This window comes from Pithys albifrons, chromosome 25 (genome assembly GCF_047495875.1).
Source record: "Pithys albifrons albifrons isolate INPA30051 chromosome 25, PitAlb_v1, whole genome shotgun sequence".
Classification (NCBI taxonomy): Eukaryota; Metazoa; Chordata; class Aves; order Passeriformes; family Thamnophilidae; genus Pithys; species Pithys albifrons.
In genome coordinates, this window is record NC_092482.1 from 1,430,813 (window position 1) to 1,449,090 (window position 18,278).

Sequence of the window (18,278 nt, forward strand, 5' to 3'; positions counted from 1 at the left end):
CAGCCACAGGGACAAACACGGGCTTTGCTGTTTCAAAACTGACTCATCATTTTCCTTAAACAAACAGCCAGATCTGGAGGCTCCTGAGCCGGGAGAGGGCTCGGCTTGGCAGTGCCAGACCCGGGCATTTCTCCGCTGGGATCGCTGTCCCGGCGGGTCCGGGATGGGGACGGGCCAATGTGCGGGACATTCGTGTCCCTGAGCCCTGGGGAGGTGTCACCTCGTGCTTCCCGAGGGCTCTGGGGTGGGGACACCCACCTGCCCCCGGGGGTGAGGAGGTTCAGGTGGGGATGGGTGAGGAGGTTCAGGCAGCGATGCTGCCGCTTGTGGCGTGCCAGGGGCTTTGCCATCCCTGCTCTCCTCATTCCCTTGGATCCCTGGGCACATCCATGGCTGGGTGCCCACCAGGTTTGCCCCTGGAGCGCCAGGGGTGCCCAGGGAGCGCCCCCGCAGCCCGGGGAGCAGGAGCAGCTCCGGCAGCGCGAAGGAGGTGCCGCAATTCCATTGTGCTCCCACGCAGTGCCAGGGAACGGTGCGCCCACCCCCGGGCACGAGCCCGGCTGGAAGGGCCTCCCTGCCCCCCAGACACCCCCTGCCACCCCCCCGACCCTCCAGGGGGGTCAGTTCCAGGGCTGGGAGAGGTGGGACAGGCACGATTGGGGGTGGGGGCAGTGATTTTTTTCCCACACCCGCAGCTATTCCTGGGCTGGGAATGGGGGGGCTCTGGGAAGGTGTCCCGGGATCTCTGGGGGGATTTGGGGCAGCTCAGCCCCTCCAAACCTCCCTGCCCTGTGGCAGCGGCTCCCGGGGCAGGTGATGGGCAGGGGCTGAGGGTGGAAAATGCGGTGTCAGCTGTCCCTGGGCCGCGAGGGGAGCAGGAAAAGCCCCTCCGGAGCGGGGCCGGGTGGGAGGTTTAATTTTCCAACAGCCGGTGGGAGAGGAGTGGGGGGGTCTCAGCTGGGTCCTGGTGGGGAGGGGGGATCGGCCCCCCATCCCGGGGTCCCCGGGGGGCTCGGGGAGTCCCTGCTGGGGAGGGGGGATCGGCCCCCCCATCCCGGGGTCCCCGGGGGCCTCGGGGAGTCCCTGCTGGGGAGGGGGGATCGCACCTCCCCACCCGGGGGGCTCGGGGGGTCCCTGCTGGGGAGGGGGGATCGGCCCCCCCATCCCGGGGTCCCCGGAGGGCTCGGGGGGTCCCTGCTGGGGAGGGTTTGGGGGGCAGAAGCTGAATTTTAGGGTCACATCCCTCTCCAGGCACTGACATTTGGGGACGGGGTGCTGCCCCTGCATGTCCCCCACCCAGCCTGGGGGTCCCATGTCCCCTCCATCTCTTTTTGGGGTCCCCCCCAAGCGGCAAGTCCAAAGGCTGGTGGGAACTGCTGTGCCCCCCCAGTTTGGGGAGGGGGATCCTCATCGCCCCCTCTTTATGGAGAGGGGGATCCTCATCGCCCCCCAGTTTGGGGAGGGGGATCCTCATCGCCCCCTCTTTATGGAGAGGGGGATCCTCATCGCCCCCCAGTTTGGGGAGGGGGATCCTCATCGCCCCCTCTTTATGGAGAGGGGGATACTCATTGTCCCCCAGTTTGGGGAGGGGGATCCTCATCGCCCCCCAGTTTGGGGAGGGGGATCCTCATCGCCCCCCAGTTTGGGGAGGGGGATCCTCATCGCCCCCCCTTTCGGAAGGAGCTTCTTTGGGGGTCCCCAGCCTGGGCACGGAGCGGGGAGGCCGCATTCCCACACCCCCCATCCCCCCGGGAATGTGGTGGGAGCGGCCCCGCCTGCCATCCCTGTCCCCCCCACCCCGCCTCCATCCCCACTCCTCCTTCCTCCTCCTCCTCCACCACCTCCTCCTCCTCCTCCCTCTCGCCGTCACCGCGGGGGCCAGGCCTGAGCTTCATCGTCATCGTCATCATCTTCCTCCGTGCGGTTCCCCCCCCGCGCCCCCCGCCCGCCCCTCCATCCCCGAGCCCGCCGAGCCCGGCGCGTCCATGGTGCGGGAAGGCGGCATGGCCCGGACCCCCTACAGCTCCTCGCAGGACATCCAGATGGACGTCTTGGACAACGCGGCGCTCCAGGTGGGGACTGGGGGGTCGGGAGGGGGGCGGCAGCATCGCCCCCACCCCCGGGAGGGATGGCGGGGGGGCACATCCCGTGGCATTCCCAGCTCGGGGTGGGAGGGAGCGCTGGATGGGGCTCAGCCCCCTCTCCCTAATCCTTACACCCCATAATAGAAGTGATTCCACCCCCAGCACCCGAAATAGAGGGTGTCCCCCTCCCCCCAACCACGCAGAGCCCCCAGACCCAACGCCCCCAGTTTCCCCAGCCCCCCAGGTTTGCCCACCGGGGTGGGGAGGTGGGTTTTGGAGGGGAGGGGGATGTTGTGCCCACGGGGAAAGTTTTAGGAATTGGGCAAACTCTTGGGGTGATGCCCCCCCACCCCCTCGGCCCGTGCCCTGCAGTGAGGGGGGGGTGGGATGTGCCCCTCGCTGGGTCCGGTGCGTGGGGGGCTCTGGGGGGCCAGGGCAGCAGCTCATTCCTGTGCCAAGGGGGCATCAGCCAGCTGGGGGGACAGTTTTGGGGGACAGTTTTGGGGACAGGCACAGAGGACCCCAAGGAATTCCCTCGCTGAGCCCCAACCACCTCCAGCCCCTGTGGGTGGGATGTGGGGGGGCCTGGGGGGTGCTGGACCTAAAAATACCCGTTGTGGGGACCCCCCATCCCCGGCCTGGGTGGCAGCAGGGCCCAACTGTCCCTTGGGGACACTGGGGGGGTGACAATCCCGCTCCCCCCAGTGTGTACCCCCCACCCCCCAGAGCTGCCTCAGGGCGGGCATTGGGGTATCCCCATCTCCCCCAGTCCATCCCAGCAGGAGGGAGCAGGGGGGTCCCGTTGGGGAGGGGGTGTGGGAGGGTGTGCCCATGGTGCCCATGGTGCCCATGCTGGCTGGGGGGCAGGGCTGGGGCACCAGGGGGCTGGTGGGGGGTTTGGGGTGCCCCCCAAAGCTGTAACACCCCTGCCCTGGGGCTGGTTGGGCTCTGGGGGGCTGCATTTTGGGGGCTCTCCCAAACCCAGTCACCCCCCCATCTCCCTCTCCGTGGGGTGGGAGGTGCAGCCCCCCAAGGATGTTCTGGGGGTCCCTGGGAGGGGCAGCCCCGTCCCCTTCCCTGCCTCAGTTTCCCTTCCCTTCCCTCCCGCCGGGAGCCGGGTTTGCCTGCAGGGAGGGGCTTGGAGCACCCCTGGCAGCTGGAGCTGGGTGGGGGCAGAGGTGCCCCCCAGTTTTGGGGGTCCAGCCTCCACTCCTGCCCCTCCGCTCCCCCCAGGGCAAGTACAGCAGGCGCAAGAGCCGCTTCAAGCGCTCGGACGGCAGCACCTCCTCCGACACCACCTCCAACAGCTTCGTCCGCCAGGTGAGGGGGCACGGGGCATTCCTGGGGGTCCCAGGGCCCTCCTCCCCCCGGGCAGTCGGGTGGGGGTCCCACCGAGCCAGGCCTGGGGGGTACAGGCATTGCAGACCTGGCTGTGCCCTCTGTGCCCTCCAAACTGGGAGCATTTGGGGTGTTGTAGCCCCTCTGGGGGTGCCAGAGAGGTGGCACATCACCCAGCTGGCATTAAATCCGCCCCCCCCAGCCCCGTGGTTTGGCAGGGCCCCCCCCTCCCCAGCCCCGGCCCCCACCCCCTGCCCCGCTCTGGGCTAAATATACCCGGGGCTGAAACCTGAGCGCCCGGAGCCGCAGCCCTGTGCCCGCCCCGCTCGCCCCCGGCGCTGCCACCATGGAGATCCCCGGCAAAGACCACCCCACGGCCCCGGTGAGCCCCCCCGCACCCCCAGGGCCCTCCCGTGCCCACCCTGCCCTCCCTGGGGGTCCCTCTTGGCTCCCTGTGGTTGGAGCGGGTGGTCCCGGGAGCTGCTGGGGGTCCGGGGGGGAGAGGGTCGTGTCTGGACCCCGGTGACCCCCCAGAGCCCCCTCCAGTCCCACCGTGGGGCAGGACGTGGGGCAGCTGGTCTCAGCCCCGAGGGTTTTGGGGAGGGGGTCCCTGGGGGGCTGCTGCCCCTGACTGGGGGTGGGGGCTGTGTGAGGGGGCTGAGTGACATCCCTGGTGTTTGAAAGGATGGGGCAAGTCAGGGATGGGGGTCCCACAGCCCCAGGGGGCTCTGGTGGAACTGGGGGGGGGATAGAGGGGCTGGGGGAGAGCAGCCCACAGGGGTCATGGGGGACTTTGCTGTCCCCCACAGCACCCACCACCCTGGGGCTGGGAGATCCCATGGGTGTCCCCACTGCCCCCCCAGGCTCCAGTCCTGGGGCTGGGGGTGTGAGCAGGGGGTCCCCAATCCCACCCCAGCTCCAGCCTTGTCCTGGGGTGACCCCGAGTCACCCCACAGTGCCCTGTGCCCACTGCCATGGGACCCTCAGGGATGGGGGGCAATGCTGTCCCTGCTGCCCTGCCCTGGGTGGGGGACAGACAGGGGGTCAAGGGGTCTCTGTGGCATTCCCAGCTCTCTGAGAGGCCCTGGGAGCCGCCAGGAGCAGGAAGGTGTCACGTTCCCTGTCAGAGCAGTGGGAACAGCTGCCATGTCCCTCGGCCTTCCATAACCCCACCGGGATGGGGTGGCCCCTGGGCAGGGGGGTGGCTTTGTCCCTATGGTGTGCCCAGAGGGCACGGATGGGGCACGGGGGGGTCCCAGGGCTGTGGGATGGGCTCAGGGTGGGCTCCTTGCCCAGGGGGAGCCCAGAGTGGGCTGAGCCCTGCCCAGGGGAGCCCGGGGTGGGCTGAGCCCTGCCCGGGGGGAACCAGCCCAGGGTGGGCTGAGCCCTGCCCAGGGGAGCCCGGGGTGGGCTGAGCCCTGCCCAGGGGGAGCCCGGGGTGGGCTGAGCCCTGCCCGGGAGGAACCAGCCCAGGGTGGGCTGAGCCCTGCCCAGGGGAGCCCGGGGTGGGCTGAGCCCTGCCCAGGGGAGCCCGGGGTGGGCTGAGCCCTGCCCTGCTCTCCCAGGGCTCGGCAGAGTCCTACACCAGCCGCCCCTCGGACTCGGACGTGTCTCTGGAGGAGGACCGGGAGGCGCTGCGCAAGGAGGCCGAGCGCCAGGCCATGGCACAGCTGGAGAAAGCCAAGGTGGGACACCCAGGATGGAGCTCCCCCTGCCACCCACCCTGCCCCTGCACACCCCCTGCCTGGCAGGGTGGGCTCCCCCATTCCCAGGATCACTGGGTGGCACTGGGAGAGCAGTGGGGTCTCCTGGATGGAATGGGAGGCTTGGATACCCAGTGGCTGAGCAGCCATTGCCTCTCAGCAATTAGCTAATGAGCCCCTCAGTGTTTCTGGGGTGGAGCAGAGGGTTGTGGCCACAGTGTCTCCATCCCAGGCTCCAGAGCCCACCAGAGCCGAGCCAGCCCTGCCGCCCCACCGGTGGCACCGGTGCTGTCCCTGGCACTGTCACCTGCCTGGCCTGGGGGGGGGGGCAGCATGGTGGGATCTCCCCAGTTTGAGGTGGGCAGGGGTTGGTCCTGACCCCAGTCTGAGGTGGGCAGGGGTTGGTCCTGACCCCAGTTTGAGGTGGGCAGGGGTTGGTCCTGACCCCTGTCCCATTGGCAGACGAAGCCGGTGGCGTTTGCTGTGCGGACCAACGTTGGGTACAACCCCTCGGCCACCGATGACGTGCCCGTGCAGGGCATGGCCATCTGCTTCGAGCCCAAGGACTTCCTGCACATCAAGGAGGTGGGCAGCGGGCTGGGGGGGGGTGGCAGCCCCGAGGTGGGGGTTGGCAGCCCTGGGGGGGAGGTTGGCAGCCCTGGGAGGGGGATGGCAGCCCCGGGGTGGGGGGTGGCAGCTCGGGGTGGGGGGGTGGCAGCCCTGGGGGGGGGGGTGGCAGCCCTGGGGAGGGGTTGGCAGCTCGGGATGGGTGTGTGGCAGCCCCGGGGGGGTGTTGGGGGGCAGGTTTAAGGTGTTTCCCCCCCTGCTGGACACAGAAGTACAACAACGACTGGTGGATCGGACGGCTGGTGAAGGAGGGCTGCGAGGTGGGTTTCATCCCCAGCCCCGTCAAGCTGGAGAACATGAGGCTGCTGCAGGAGCAGAAGATGAGGCAGAACCGGCTGAGCTCCAGGTGGGGCTCACCCCGACCCCCACCCAGCTCTCCCTCTGTGTCTCCAGACCCCCCATCCCACCCTCAACCCTGTCCATCTCTCTGTGCTTCTCCCACCCAGCAAATCCGGGGACAACTCCAGCTCCAGTCTGGGTGACGTGGTGACAGGGACCCGCCGGCCCACGCCCCCGGCCAGCGGTGAGTGTCGGGGGTCCCCTCAGCCTGGGGGGTCCCCCCCATCTCCCCATGGATAAGAGTGTTGGGGGTCCCCTCAGCCCGGAGGGGACTGTGCCCCACCTCCCCATGGATAAGAGTGTCGGGGGTCCCCTCAGCCCGGGGGGGACTGTGCCCCACCTCCCCATGGATAAGAGTGTCTGGAGCCCCCTGATCCAGGGGGTCTGTCCCCCCCCTCCCCATGGGTGACCCCCTTGATGCACAGACCACCCTCCAGGGAGGGTGCACCCTGTTTCCCCAGAGACCCCCCTCCCCTGCTCCTCCCCCTCCCACCCTCCCCAGCCCCCATTTCCATTTCCCCTTCTTCCATCGCCATTATTGCTGTTCTTCTCTCCCCGCCACCCCCTGGCCCCGGCCGGCCCCAGGTGCCCTGGACATGCCCAGCTTTGCCTTTGACCCCGATGAGTTAGAGGAGGAGGAGGAGGCCTTGGAGACCCAGCGCTCCCCTAAGAGTAGCGTGAGCAGTGTCACCACCCCCCCAGCCCACAACAAGCGCATCCCCTTCTTTAGGAAGGTAACGGCCCCCCTGGCACTGCCACCTCGCCTGCTGCCCCTGCTGCCTGCCCTAACCCTGCCAGGGGCTGGGGGCACCCCACGGGGCTGGGGGGCACCCCACGGGGCTGCCCCAGCACCCCCAGCGCTGCAGCATGGGCATGACCCCCTGCACCCGGGGGGGCAGTGTGGGGCTGTGTGCCCCCCGTGGGCCATGGCATGGGGCAGTCCGTGGCTGTGTCCCTTCTATGGGCCATGGGATGGGGCAGTCCATAAAAGATCCTATTCCCATGGGCCATGGGATGGGGCAGTCCATAAAAGATCCTATTCCCATGGGCCATGGGATGGGGCAGTCCATGGCTGTGTCCCCTCCATGGGCCATGGGATGGGTCAGCCCGTGGCTGTGTCCCTTCTTGGTCCATGGGACAGGTCAGTCTGTGGCTGTGTCCCCTCCATGGTCCACGGGTTGAATCCATCCATGGCCACATTCCACCATGGTCCATGGGATGGGTCAGTCCATGGGATGAGTCAGTCCATGGCTGTGTCCCTTCTGTGGTCTGTGGAGTGGATCAGTCCTTAAATGATCCTATTCCCATGGTCCATAGGAGGGGTCAGTCCATGGCTGTGTCCCTTGCCATGGTCCATGGGTTGAATCCATCCATGGCCACATTCCACACTGGTCCATGGGATGGGTCACTCCGTGCCTGTGTCCCTGCCATGGTCCACAGGTTGAATCCATCCATGGCCACATTCCACCATGGTCCATGGGATGGGTCAGTTTGTGGCTGTGTCCCCACCATGGTCCATGGGATGGATCAGTTTGTGGCTGTGTCCCCTCCATGGTCCATGGGATGGGTCAGTTTGTGGCTGTGTCCCCTCCATGGTCCATGGGATGGATCAGCCCGTGGCTGTCCCCTCACTCCATGGTCCTTGGAATGGATCCATCTGTGACTGATCCTCCCCCTGTGGAGGGGATGGATGAGCCCGTGGCTGTGACCCCCCCATAGTCCATGGGATGGATCAGCCCCTGCCCCCCCCGGACCCCCAGTGTGTGCATGGTGTGTGCCAGCACGGCCAGTGTCTCATCCCCCCCTGCGACTGGGAATGGATCGTTCCTCCCCCCCCAAAGTGGACACAAACTGGGGGGCTTTGGGTGCAACCACAGCCCGGGGCGGGGGGTCTGCAGGGCCGTCGGGGGGGTCCCAGCTGCCCCCCATGCCCTGCAGAGCCCCCAGTGCAACCCCAGATCTAACCTGGAGTGGGAGATACTTCATGTGTAACACACGCGTGTCCCTGGGGCACCCCTGGGGGGTCACACACGTGTCCTTTGGGCATTCCCACACAGGTGTCCCTTGTGTCACACACGTGTCCTTTGGGCACCCCCAGGTGGTCACACACACATGTCCTCTTGGTCACACACGTGTCCTTTGGGCATTCCCACACAGGTGTCCCTTGTGTCACACACATGTCCTTTGGGCATTCCCACACAGGTGTCCCTTGTGTCACACACGTGTCCTTTGGACATTCCCAGGTGGTCACACACATGTCCTCTTGGTCACACACGTGTTTTTTGGGCACCCCCAGGTGGTCACACACAGGTGTCCCCTGGGTCACACACATGTCCTTTGGGCATTCCCACACACGTGTCCCCTGGCTCACACACATGTCCTTTGGGCATTCCCACACACGTGTCCCCTGGGTCACACACGTGTCCTTTGGGCACCTCTGGGGGCCACACACATGTCCTCTTGGTCACACACATGTCCTTTGGACATTCCCAGGTGGTCACACACAGGTGTCCCCTGGCTCACACACATGTCCTTTGGGCACTCCCTGGCTCACACACGTGTTCCCTGGCTCACACACGTGCCCCCGTGCCCGCCCGGTGCCCCCCCTGCCCGCCCGGTGCCCCCCGTGCCCGCGGGTAACACGCATGCCTTGTTTGTCTCTCTCGCCCCCGGCCCCCGCGGCCCCTCGGGACGTAGCGAAGCAGAAGCAGAAGTCGGTGAGTAGCGTCAGGACCAGGGGAGGGGGTGGGTTGGAGGGTGGGGTGCCCCCTGCTTGCAGCCCCCCCAGCCCCCCGGAGCTGCCCCTGCAGGGGTGAAGCCGAGTGTTCCCCTCCCGTGCCCCCCTGCCCCGCTGACCCCCCCGCTCCGTCCCCAGGCCGAGCACGTGCCCCCGTACGACGTGGTGCCCTCCATGCGCCCCATCATCCTCGTGGGGCCGTCGCTGAAGGGCTACGAGGTGAGCACTGGGGGTGCAGGGGGGGCACGGCCCGGGGGGCACAGGGAGGGAGCGATCCTGGCCCCCTGATGCCCCTCCCTCCCTCCCTCCCAGGTCACGGACATGATGCAGAAAGCGCTGTTTGACTTCCTGAAGCATCGCTTTGATGGCAGGTGAGATGGGGGGGCTGCGTGGCTGGGGGACCCTTATCCCCACAGAGACACCCCTAAACCCACAGAGAGACACCTAAACCCACACAGAGACCCTTAAACCCATAGTGAGACCCCTAAACCCACAGAGAGACACCCCTAAACCCACAGAGAGACCCTTAAACCCATAGTGAGACCCCTAAACCCACAGAGAGACACCCCTAAACCCACAGAGAGACCCTTAAACCCACAGAGAGACTCCTAAACCCACAGAGAGACCCTTAAACCCACAGAGAGACCCTAAACCCACAGAGAGACCCCTAAACCCACAGAGAGACCCTTAAACCCATAGTGAGACCCCTAAACCCACAGAGAGACACCCCTAAACCCACAGAGAGACCCTTAAACCCACAGAGAGACTCCTAAACCCACAGAGAGACCCTTAAACCCACAGAGAGACCCTAAACCCACAGAGAGACCCCTAAACCCACAGAGAGACCCTTAAACCCACAGAGAGACCCCTAAACCCACAGAGAGATCCCTAAACCCATAGAGAGACCCCTAAACCCACAGAGAGACCCTTAAACGCACAGAGAGACCCCTAAACCCACACAGAGAGACCCCTAAACACATGAGGGGACCCCTAACCCTGTAGAGGGACCCCTAAACCCATGAGGAGAGCCCTAATCATGAGGGGAGTTCTAATCTCAGGGGGAGACACCTGAATCCACAAGAGGACCCCTAATCCCATGGGGGAAGCCCTAAACCTGGGGGGGGATCACTAATCCCATAGAGGGGCCCCTAAATCCATGAGAGAACCTTTAATCCCATGAGGGGAGCCCTAATCCCATGGATGGAACTCCCAAAACGATGGGAGAACCCCTGAACTCACAGGGGAATCACAGACACCACAGGGGAACCTCTCACTGTGTGAAGGACCCCTAAACCCATGGGAGGACCCCTAATCCTACATGTGGGACCCCTAAAACCACAGGGGAACCTCTAAACCCACAGGGGGATCCCTAAACACCCTAATCCTGTGAGGGACCCCTAACCTTGTGGGGGTGACTCCTAAAACCACAGAGGGTTCTCTCATCCTATGGAGGACCCCTAATCCCATGGAGGGGGGACCCCTAAAACTGGTTCCCTAAACCAGGGAGGGTCCTGCTCCAGCAGCCTGAAGTGTGAGGTGGCAGGGCAGGGGTGGCAGGGCGGGGGTGGCAGGAGGGGGTGGCAGGAGGGGGTGGCAGGAGGGGGTGGCAGGAAGGGGTGGCAGGAGGGGGTGGCAGGAAGGGGTGGCAGGAAGGGGTGGCAGGAAGGGGTGGCAGGAGGGGATGGCAGGAAGGGGTGGCAGGAGGGGGTGGCAGGAAGGGGTGGCAGGAGGGGATGGCAGGAAGGGGTGGCAGGAGGGGGTGACAGGAGGGTGCCCACTGCCCCCTGAGGGGGTGGGTGTCTCTGGGGGTCCCACCCCCGTTGCTCCCCGCTCTGCCCATGTCTCCAGGATCTCCATCACGAGGGTGACAGCCGACATCTCCCTGGCCAAGCGCTCCGTGCTCAACAACCCCAGCAAACACACCATCATCGAGCGCTCCAGCACCCGCTCCAGCCTGGGTACGGCCCCCCAGCCCCCCGAGGGCAGCGGGACCCCCCAAGCCTCCATCTGTATCAGCCCCCAGCCCACCCACCCACCCCGGGGTGCTCGGGGGGTGGGGGGTGATCAACCCTGGGCCTTGTGCTCCCACCCTGTGACTCAGTCCTGCTCCTCCTCCTCCTCCTCCTCCTCCTCCTCCTCCTCCTCCTCCTCCTCCTCCTCCTTCGCCTCCTCCTCCTCTTTTATCTTCTCTGTTGTGTTTTTCTTTCTATTTCTCCTTTCTTTTGGGGTTCCTCCCCTCCGTGCCGCTTCCTTCCTCCCCTGCTCCTGATACAGATGTCTTGGGTATGTAACATGTCCCCTTGGATCCCCGTCCTCCCCACCTGGCACCTGGACACAGCAGGGCACAGTGGCCTTGGGGACACCCTGGTGGCACTGCCCTGTCTGACCCCCTCCGATGTGTGTGTGGTTCTGGGTGGGCTTTGCCCCTCCTTCACCCTTCTGGGAGCTCAGTGCCCCCCGTGTCCCTGCAGTGCCCCCCCTGTCCCTGCAGTGCCCCCCCGTCCCTGCAGTGCCCCCCGTGCCCCTGCAATGGGTGACACCAGAGTGGCCAAGTCCCCATGCAGAGCCCTCCAGCTGCCCACCCCGTGCCCCCCACCCCACCTCCCAGCCGCTGTGCCCCCGTGCTGCCCCCTGACCCCTGTGTGTGCCCCCCCAGCCGAGGTGCAGAGCGAGACCGAGCGGATCTTCGAGCTGGCCCGGACGCTGCAGTTGGTGGCCCTGGACGCCGACACCATCAACCACCCTGCCCAGCTGGCCAAGACCTCCCTGGCCCCCATCATTGTCTACATCAAGATCACCTCCCCCAAGGTGGGGGTGGGTCCTGGGGTGGGTGGGGGGCCGGGCAGCATCCAGCTGGTCCCTGGGGCCACCCCAAGCTGTGCCCTCCTGCCCCAGGTGCTGCAGCGCCTGGTGAAGTCGCGGGGCAAGTCCCAGGCGAAGCATCTCAACGTGCAGATGGTGGCCTCAGACAAGCTGGCACAGTGCCCACCTGTGAGTGTGCCCCACCCACACCTGTCCCTTCCAACCTGTGCCACCACCCTGTGGCCTTTGGCTGCACCCACCCCAGCCAGAGGCTCTGCTCTGGGACCAGAAGCCCTGCCCTGTCCCGTTGGTCCCACCCCTTCCCATCAACCCCATCCTGTCCCATTGGCTCTACCCTTAGTCCAAGTGCCCCACCATTCAGGTCCAGCCTTGTCCTGCAAGCTCTGTCCTTTCCCATCAGCCCCAATGTGTCCATAGGCTCCACTCTTGGCCCAGAAATTCTGCCCCTTTCCAATTGTCCCACCCTTTCCCAACGGCCCTATCCCTTTCCAATTGCACCACACTTTTCCATTAGCCCCACCCTTTCCCAATTGCCCCACCTTTTCCCATTGGCCGCACCTTTTCCCAATTGCCCCATCCCTTTCCAATGGCCCCACCCTTTCCCATTGGCCCCACCTTTTCCCAATTGCCCCATCCCTTTCCATTAACCCCACCCTGTGCCATTGGCCCCACCTTTTCCCAATTGCCCCATCCCTTTCCCAATTGCCCCACCCTTTCCCATTGGCCCCACCTTTTCCCAATTGCCCCATCCCTTTCCAATGGCCCCACCCTTTCCCATTGGCCCCACCTTTTCCCAACTGCCCCATCCCTTTCCCAATTGCCCCACCCTGTCCCATTGGCCCCACCTTTTCCCAATTGCCCCATCCCTTTCCAATGGCCCCACCTTTTCCCAACTGCCCCATCCCTTTCCCAATTGCCCCACCCTGTCCCATTGCTCCTGCCCTTTCCCATTGGCCCCGTCCCTGCTCCAGATTCCCCCCCATCCCTCCTCTCTGCCCCATGTCCCGCTGCCCCACACTGTCCCACCCCAGGAGATGTTCGACATCGTGCTGGACGAGAACCAGCTGGAGGAGGCCTGTGAGCACCTGGCCGAGTACCTGGAGGCCTATTGGAAGGCCACACACCCCCCCAGCAGCAACCCCCCGAACCCGCTGCTGAACCGCACCATGGCCACGGCGGCGCTGGCCGCCAGCCCCGCGCCCGTCTCCAACCTCCAGGTACAGGTGCTGACGTCCCTGCGCAGGAACCTCACCCTCTGGGGCCGAGAGGCCACCCCCAGCCCCCCCGGGCCCCTCGAGGAGCACGCGCTGTGACACGGCCCAGGGGACACCCCCGGCCCCTGGGGCACCCCTGGGATTGGGGACATCCTTGGAGACACGGCCCTCAGGTGTGGGACTGTCCCTGGGGCACCCCTGGGATTGGGGACATCCTTGGAGACACGGCCCTCAGGTGTGGGACTGTCCCTGGGGTACCCCTGGGATTGGGGACATCCTTGGAGACACGGCCCTCAGGTGTGGGACTGTCCCTGGGGTACCCCTGGGATTGGGGACATCCTTGGAGACACGGCCCTCAGGTGTGGGACTGTCCCTGGGGTACCCCTGGGATTGGGGACATCCTTGGAGACACGGCCCTCAGGTGTGGGACTGTCCCTGGGGTACCCCTGGGATTGGGGACATCCTTGGAGACACGGCCCTCAGGAGCGGGACCAGCCCTGCCATGGGGGACACCCCGAGGAAACGTGGCCCCCCAGGTGTGGGACTGTCCCTGGGGTACCCCCTGGGATTGGGGACATCCTGGGAAACATGTCCCTCCCAGGTGTGGGACTGGCCACCATGGCTTTGTGGTGCTGAGCTGGGGGTCCTGCAGCCCCCCCAGGGCAAGAGGCAAAGGAGGGACACTGTCCTGTGTTGTGTGTTGCTGATGGTCCCAGGGAGCCCCACACTGCTGGTGCTCCATCCCCAAATCCTGCTCCCCCCAAATCCTGCATCCCCTATCCTGCATCCCTCCATCCCCAAATCCTGCTCCCCCCAAATCCTGCCTCCCCAATCCTGCATCCCTGATCCTGCACCTCCCAGATCCTGCACCTCCCAAATCCTACATCCCCCAAATCCTTCACCCCCCATCCTTCACCCCCCATCCTGCCTCCCCCATCCTTCACCCCCCATCCTGCCTCCCCCATCCTTCACCCCCCATCCTGCCTCCCCCATCCTACATCCCCCATCCTGCCTCCCCCATCCTTCACCCCCCATCCTGCCTCCCCCATCCTTCACCCCCCATCCTGCCTCCCCCATCCTTCACCCCCCATCCTGCCTCCCCCATCCTTCACCCCCCATCCTGCCTCCCCCATCCTTCACCCCCCATCCTGCCTCCCCCATCCTGCCTCCCCCATCCTACATCCCCCATCCTGCCTCCCCCATCCTACACCCCCCATCCTACACCCCCCATCCTGCACTGCTCCCCTCTCCCCCATTCCCTTTTCCCTGCCCCGTGACCCCCAGGCTGGGACCTGCCACCGTCGTGTCACGTGTGAGTGACCTGGGCAGGCTGTGCTGGGCAGTGTGTGCCCCCCAATAACCCCCCACTAACCCCGTGTCTGCCCACCCTGCATGGTGTGGTTGCTTCTCCCCGCCAGGGGCCGTACCCGGAGGGGCAGCAGGGCCGGCCCCGGCCTGGCACGGGGGGTCGCGGGCAGGGCAGAGCCCCCCCGGCGCCCGCCCGCCCCGGTGCCCGCAGCCTGGCCCGCCAGGACACCTTCGACTCGGAGCCCGCGGGCAGCCGGGACTCGGCGGGCACGGAGCCCGGGGATTCCTGCTGCATGGACGTCGAGATGGACCCGGTGGAGGAGGAGCCCCCCGGGGACGCGGAGCCCGCCTGGGACGGGGCGGAGGGCCGGGGGCTGCGGGGCCGTGCCAAGGGGCAGGAGCCGCTGGGGCTGGGCGAGGGCGAGGGCTGGGGGCAGGACGTGTACATCCGTTAGGGTGGGGGGCTGCGGGTGCGGGGCTTGGGGTGCGGGAGAGCCCCCCCGGCCGCCTCTGTGCCCCTCCCCGAACCCGGCCAGCAGTGCCATGGGGAGCCCCTGCTCTGCCCTGGGGCTCCCCCTGCCCCTCTCTTCGGTGAGGGGGGGTCTCCTTGCCCCCCAACACAGCCCCCTGGCATCTCGTGCTGCCTCGGGCTCTCCCTGCCTGGCAGGGACAGCAAGTGACCAAAGGGGACCCGGCATGTCCCCGTCCCCTGCCCTGGGCATGGGGTGTGGGGCCAAGCTCCCCCCGGCCCTGCCTGCTGGCTGCCCCCACGGGTGCCCCCCGCTTCTCCATGGTGCTCTTGGCCCCCCGGGCTGGCCGTGGCAGTGGGGGGGGTCCCTGCCAGCTGCCCCCCCCCCCAGTCAGTGCCTGCCCACAGCCCCCTGCCCCCCCCAGGGGCTGCATGTGTGTGTGGTGTGTGCAGGGCTTTGGGGGCTCCCCGCTGCCCCCGGCTGTGCCCCCCGGGTGCTGCTGCCCGGGGAGGGGGGGGGCAGTTTGCATGTGTCTGCCTTGGAGGGGCTCTGCCTGAACTGGGGGGTGGGGGGTAAATCTGAGCCAGTTTTGGGGTCTAACCCGTGCTAACAGCTGCCCAGCCCCGGCCTGCCCTGCGGTGCCCGGAGGGTCCCGCTGCCCTGGGACCTCTGGGGTGCACCAGGCAGCGCCAGGTCCCTGCCCCAAACCCCCCTGTGCCAAACCCCCCGCCATGCCTGTCCAGCCGTGTCCGTCTGTCCATCCGTGAGCCTCTGTCTGTCCCGCCTTGGCCCCCCAACACCCTGGGGCACTGCCTTGTCCTGTGCCCGCCCCGGGGCGTCCCCTGTGCCCCCCAACTCTGCAGGGATGAGCACACCGGGGTGGGGTGGGGACACCCCCGTCCAGCCCTCACCGTGGGGCTGGGCTTGTCTCACGGGGCAGCCCTTTACCCCCTCCCCGGGGCAATCCTGGGGGTCCCCGGGGTCACTGCCTTACCCAGACCACCAGCCCAGGGTGGGGGGCGAGGGGGCACCAGCTCTGCCAAGCCATCCCCACCCGTGTGTGCCTCAGTGTCCCCCTTTTTTCGGGGAGGGGGTCTCGGTGTCACTGCCTGCCAAGTGCTTTGAGCCCCCCCTGCCCCAGTGGGCACAATCCGGGCAGAGGGGCCGCCCCAGCCCCCCCGCGGGCAGAGGGACGTCCCGTATTTATGTCACTCCACAAACTTTTAATTTAAAGACCCGACAAAGTGTATTTTATTTATTTATTCTCGTTGGTGTGTACGTGGGGGGGACTCGCCCCGCTCGCTTCGTTCTTTGTAATAAACATTTCAGTGAGATCTGCCCCGAGGCTGAGCCTGGTGGGGTCGGGGAGGGGGGCACAGGGGGCACGGGGGGCTGCAGCCACCGGGGCTGAGACCAGACACAGCCCAGCTCTGCAGGGACACCCCACATCTCCCCGGGCTGGGCATTGGTGGGTGTCCTGAGACTGGGAAGGAGCTGGGACCTGCCTGGGGAGGGGGCTGAGACTGGCACGGAGCTGGGACCTGCCTGGGGAGGGGGCTGAGACTGGCACGGAGCTGGGACCTGCCTGGGGAGGGGGCTGAGACTGGAATGGAGTTGGGACCTGCCTGAGGAGGGGGCTGAGACTGGCATGGAGCTGGGACTGGCACGGAACTAGGACCTGCCTGGGGAGGGGGCTGAGACTGGCATGGAGCTGGGACCTGCCTGGGGAGGGGGTTCAGACTGGCACGGAGCTGGGACCTGCCTGGGGAGGGGGTTCAGACTGGCACGGAGCTGGGACCTGCCTGGGGAGGGGGCTGAGGCTGGCATGGAGCTGGGATCTGCCTGGGGAGGGGGTTCAGACTGGCACGGAACTGGGACCTGCCCAGCTCCGGAGAAGGGGCACAGACCCGATGTGGGGTCGGGGGGCTCTGGCCACCCCTCTGCCAGGGCGTTGGCAGCCGTCGGGCTCAGCGCAGTGCTGGGCTGGGTTTATCGGCGCTGGGCCGGGTGTGGACTCGCTATTTACAGGTAATAAATAGGGGGCTGGAGCTCAGGGCTGCCGGCACCGCCACTCGCTCTTCTCCAGCTGGTACTGGAACGCCTTCCTGGGGAGAGGACACGGGACATCCATCAGTGTCACCTCAGTCATCAATCACATCGGTGACATCGATGCCACCTCAATCCCTGCCCCATCTCCCCACCCCTCTCCCTGCTTTGGGAGGCCCTGGCAGCCCCTACTCACTCTCTCCTGGGTGGGCCGGGCCGGCAGACCAGGCCGGTCTGGCAGGGGCACACCTGGTTGATGCTGAAGGCGAGACCCCCGGGGGGCACGTGGCAGCTCTGGGCCAGTGCCAGGCGCGGCTGGCACACGTGCTCACCGTGCTGCCGGGCACAGCAGCTGCCTGCCCCACAGTCCTCGTCCCGCTGGCACCGGGCTCCTGGCAGGGCAGAAAATGGGGTTAGGGGAGAGGGACCCCCACCCTGACCCAGGTTTGGGGCCCCCCATCACCCCTTGGTGCCCCATCATGGTGCCCATCCCGTCAGCATCACATCCTCCAGCTCGCAGAGGTGACACTGGGAGGGTTTTCCGTTTGTGTCCCCCCAATCCAGAGCCCCCCACTCACCCTCCTGCCCGGTGGGCACGGGCTGCTGGCACTTCCCGAACATGCAGAGGAGGCCGTGGGCACAGTGGGGGTCGCGGCGGCAGAACTGCCCCTCGGGGCGGGTGGGCAGGCACAGCCCGAAGTGCTCGTCACAGAAGTGGCCCTGGGCACAGGGGGTGGCCGGGCTGCACGGGGTCACCTGAGAGGGGGACACGAAGTGTCAGGGGGGCCAGAACCCATCCCTGACCCCACCCTCAACTCCATCCTGATCCCATCCCTGACCTCAGCCTCGATCCCATCCCTGTCTCCATCCCTGACCCCGCCCTCAACTCCATTCCGATCCCATCCCTGACCCCAACCTCGATCCCATCCCTGACCCCAACCTCGATCCCATCCCTGTCTCCATCCCTGACCCCAACCTCGATCCCATCCCTGTCTCCATCCTTGACCCCAGCCCCGACCCCAGGACAGCCCAGAAATGGGTCAAACCCCCATGTTGTTCCCCCCTTGCCAGGCGGGGTCGGGTGGGGAGATGTGCCAGTGATTTGGGGGGCCAAGGCTGGAGCACCCAGCGGGGCTCTGCCAGGCTGAGGAACCAGGGGGTGTCCCTGGAGCGGCGGCTCCAGGGTGGGTTTTTTTTTAATCGGGAAAAGGAAACCGGGGCAAGAGGCGGGTGTGGTGAAGCTCTAAAAGTGGTGCTCCAGGTGAGGCTCGAACTCACAACCTCGGCATCGCTCGAGTACCGCCCTATAAGTACCGCGCGCTGACCGATTGCGCCACTGGAGCGCCCGGCGCCGCCCGCCCCCGCCGCGCCCCCTGCCGGTGCCACCGCCGCGGTGCCAGCCCGGCGTCACCCTGGTACCGCCCCCGGTGCCACTCCTGGGTCACCCCCGGTACCGCCCCCGGTACCATTCCCGTACCGCCCCGGTGTCACCCTGGTACCGCCCCCGGTGCCACTCCTGGGTCACCCCCGGTACTGCCCCCGGTACCGCCCCCGGTACCATTCCCGTACCGCCCCGGTGTCACCCTGGT

At 66.7% G+C, this 18,278-nt stretch overlaps 1 protein-coding gene and 1 non-coding gene across 3 annotated transcripts; one reads left to right on the forward strand and one right to left on the reverse strand.

The window, feature by feature from the left end:
- The first annotated feature begins 1,916 nt into the window (after positions 1–1,916).
- On the forward strand, positions 1,917–14,727 carry CACNB1 (calcium voltage-gated channel auxiliary subunit beta 1). Of its 2 annotated transcripts, none has more exons than XM_071577529.1 (14): positions 1,917–2,072; positions 3,318–3,404; positions 4,988–5,107; positions 5,588–5,710; positions 5,962–6,098; positions 6,199–6,275; positions 6,677–6,825; positions 8,967–9,047; positions 9,141–9,199; positions 10,677–10,786; positions 11,485–11,636; positions 11,724–11,819; positions 12,683–12,868; positions 14,284–14,727. In XM_071577529.1, the coding sequence occupies exons 1-14, from the start codon at positions 1,986–1,988 to the stop codon at positions 14,626–14,628; spliced, it is 1,809 nt and encodes a 602-aa protein (XP_071433630.1). In that variant the 5' UTR covers positions 1,917–1,985; the 3' UTR covers positions 14,629–14,727. The 2 variants fall into 2 exon arrangements, with proteins under 2 accessions (XP_071433630.1, XP_071433629.1); XM_071577528.1 differs by lacking the exon at positions 6,677–6,825 and adding an exon at positions 8,789–8,808.
- A 3,215-nt stretch (positions 14,728–17,942) lies between these two features.
- TRNAI-UAU (transfer RNA isoleucine (anticodon UAU)) lies at positions 17,943–18,032 on the reverse strand. The gene is given in 2 exon segments: positions 17,943–17,978; positions 17,995–18,032. It is a non-coding gene; the product is annotated as a tRNA-Ile (tRNA).
- Positions 18,033–18,278: the final 246 nt, after the last annotated feature.

Coding starts and splice junctions, on each gene's coding strand:
- CACNB1 (XM_071577529.1), top strand. CDS start 1,986: ATGGTGCGGGAAGGCGGCATGGCCCGGACCCCCTACAGCTCCTCGCAG. Junction 5,108..5,587: donor CACAGCTGGAGAAAGCCAAG/GTGGGACACCCA, acceptor TCCCATTGGCAG/ACGAAGCCGGTGGCGTTTGC. Junction 9,200..10,676: donor AAGCATCGCTTTGATGGCAG/GTGAGATGGGGG, acceptor CCATGTCTCCAG/GATCTCCATCACGAGGGTGA.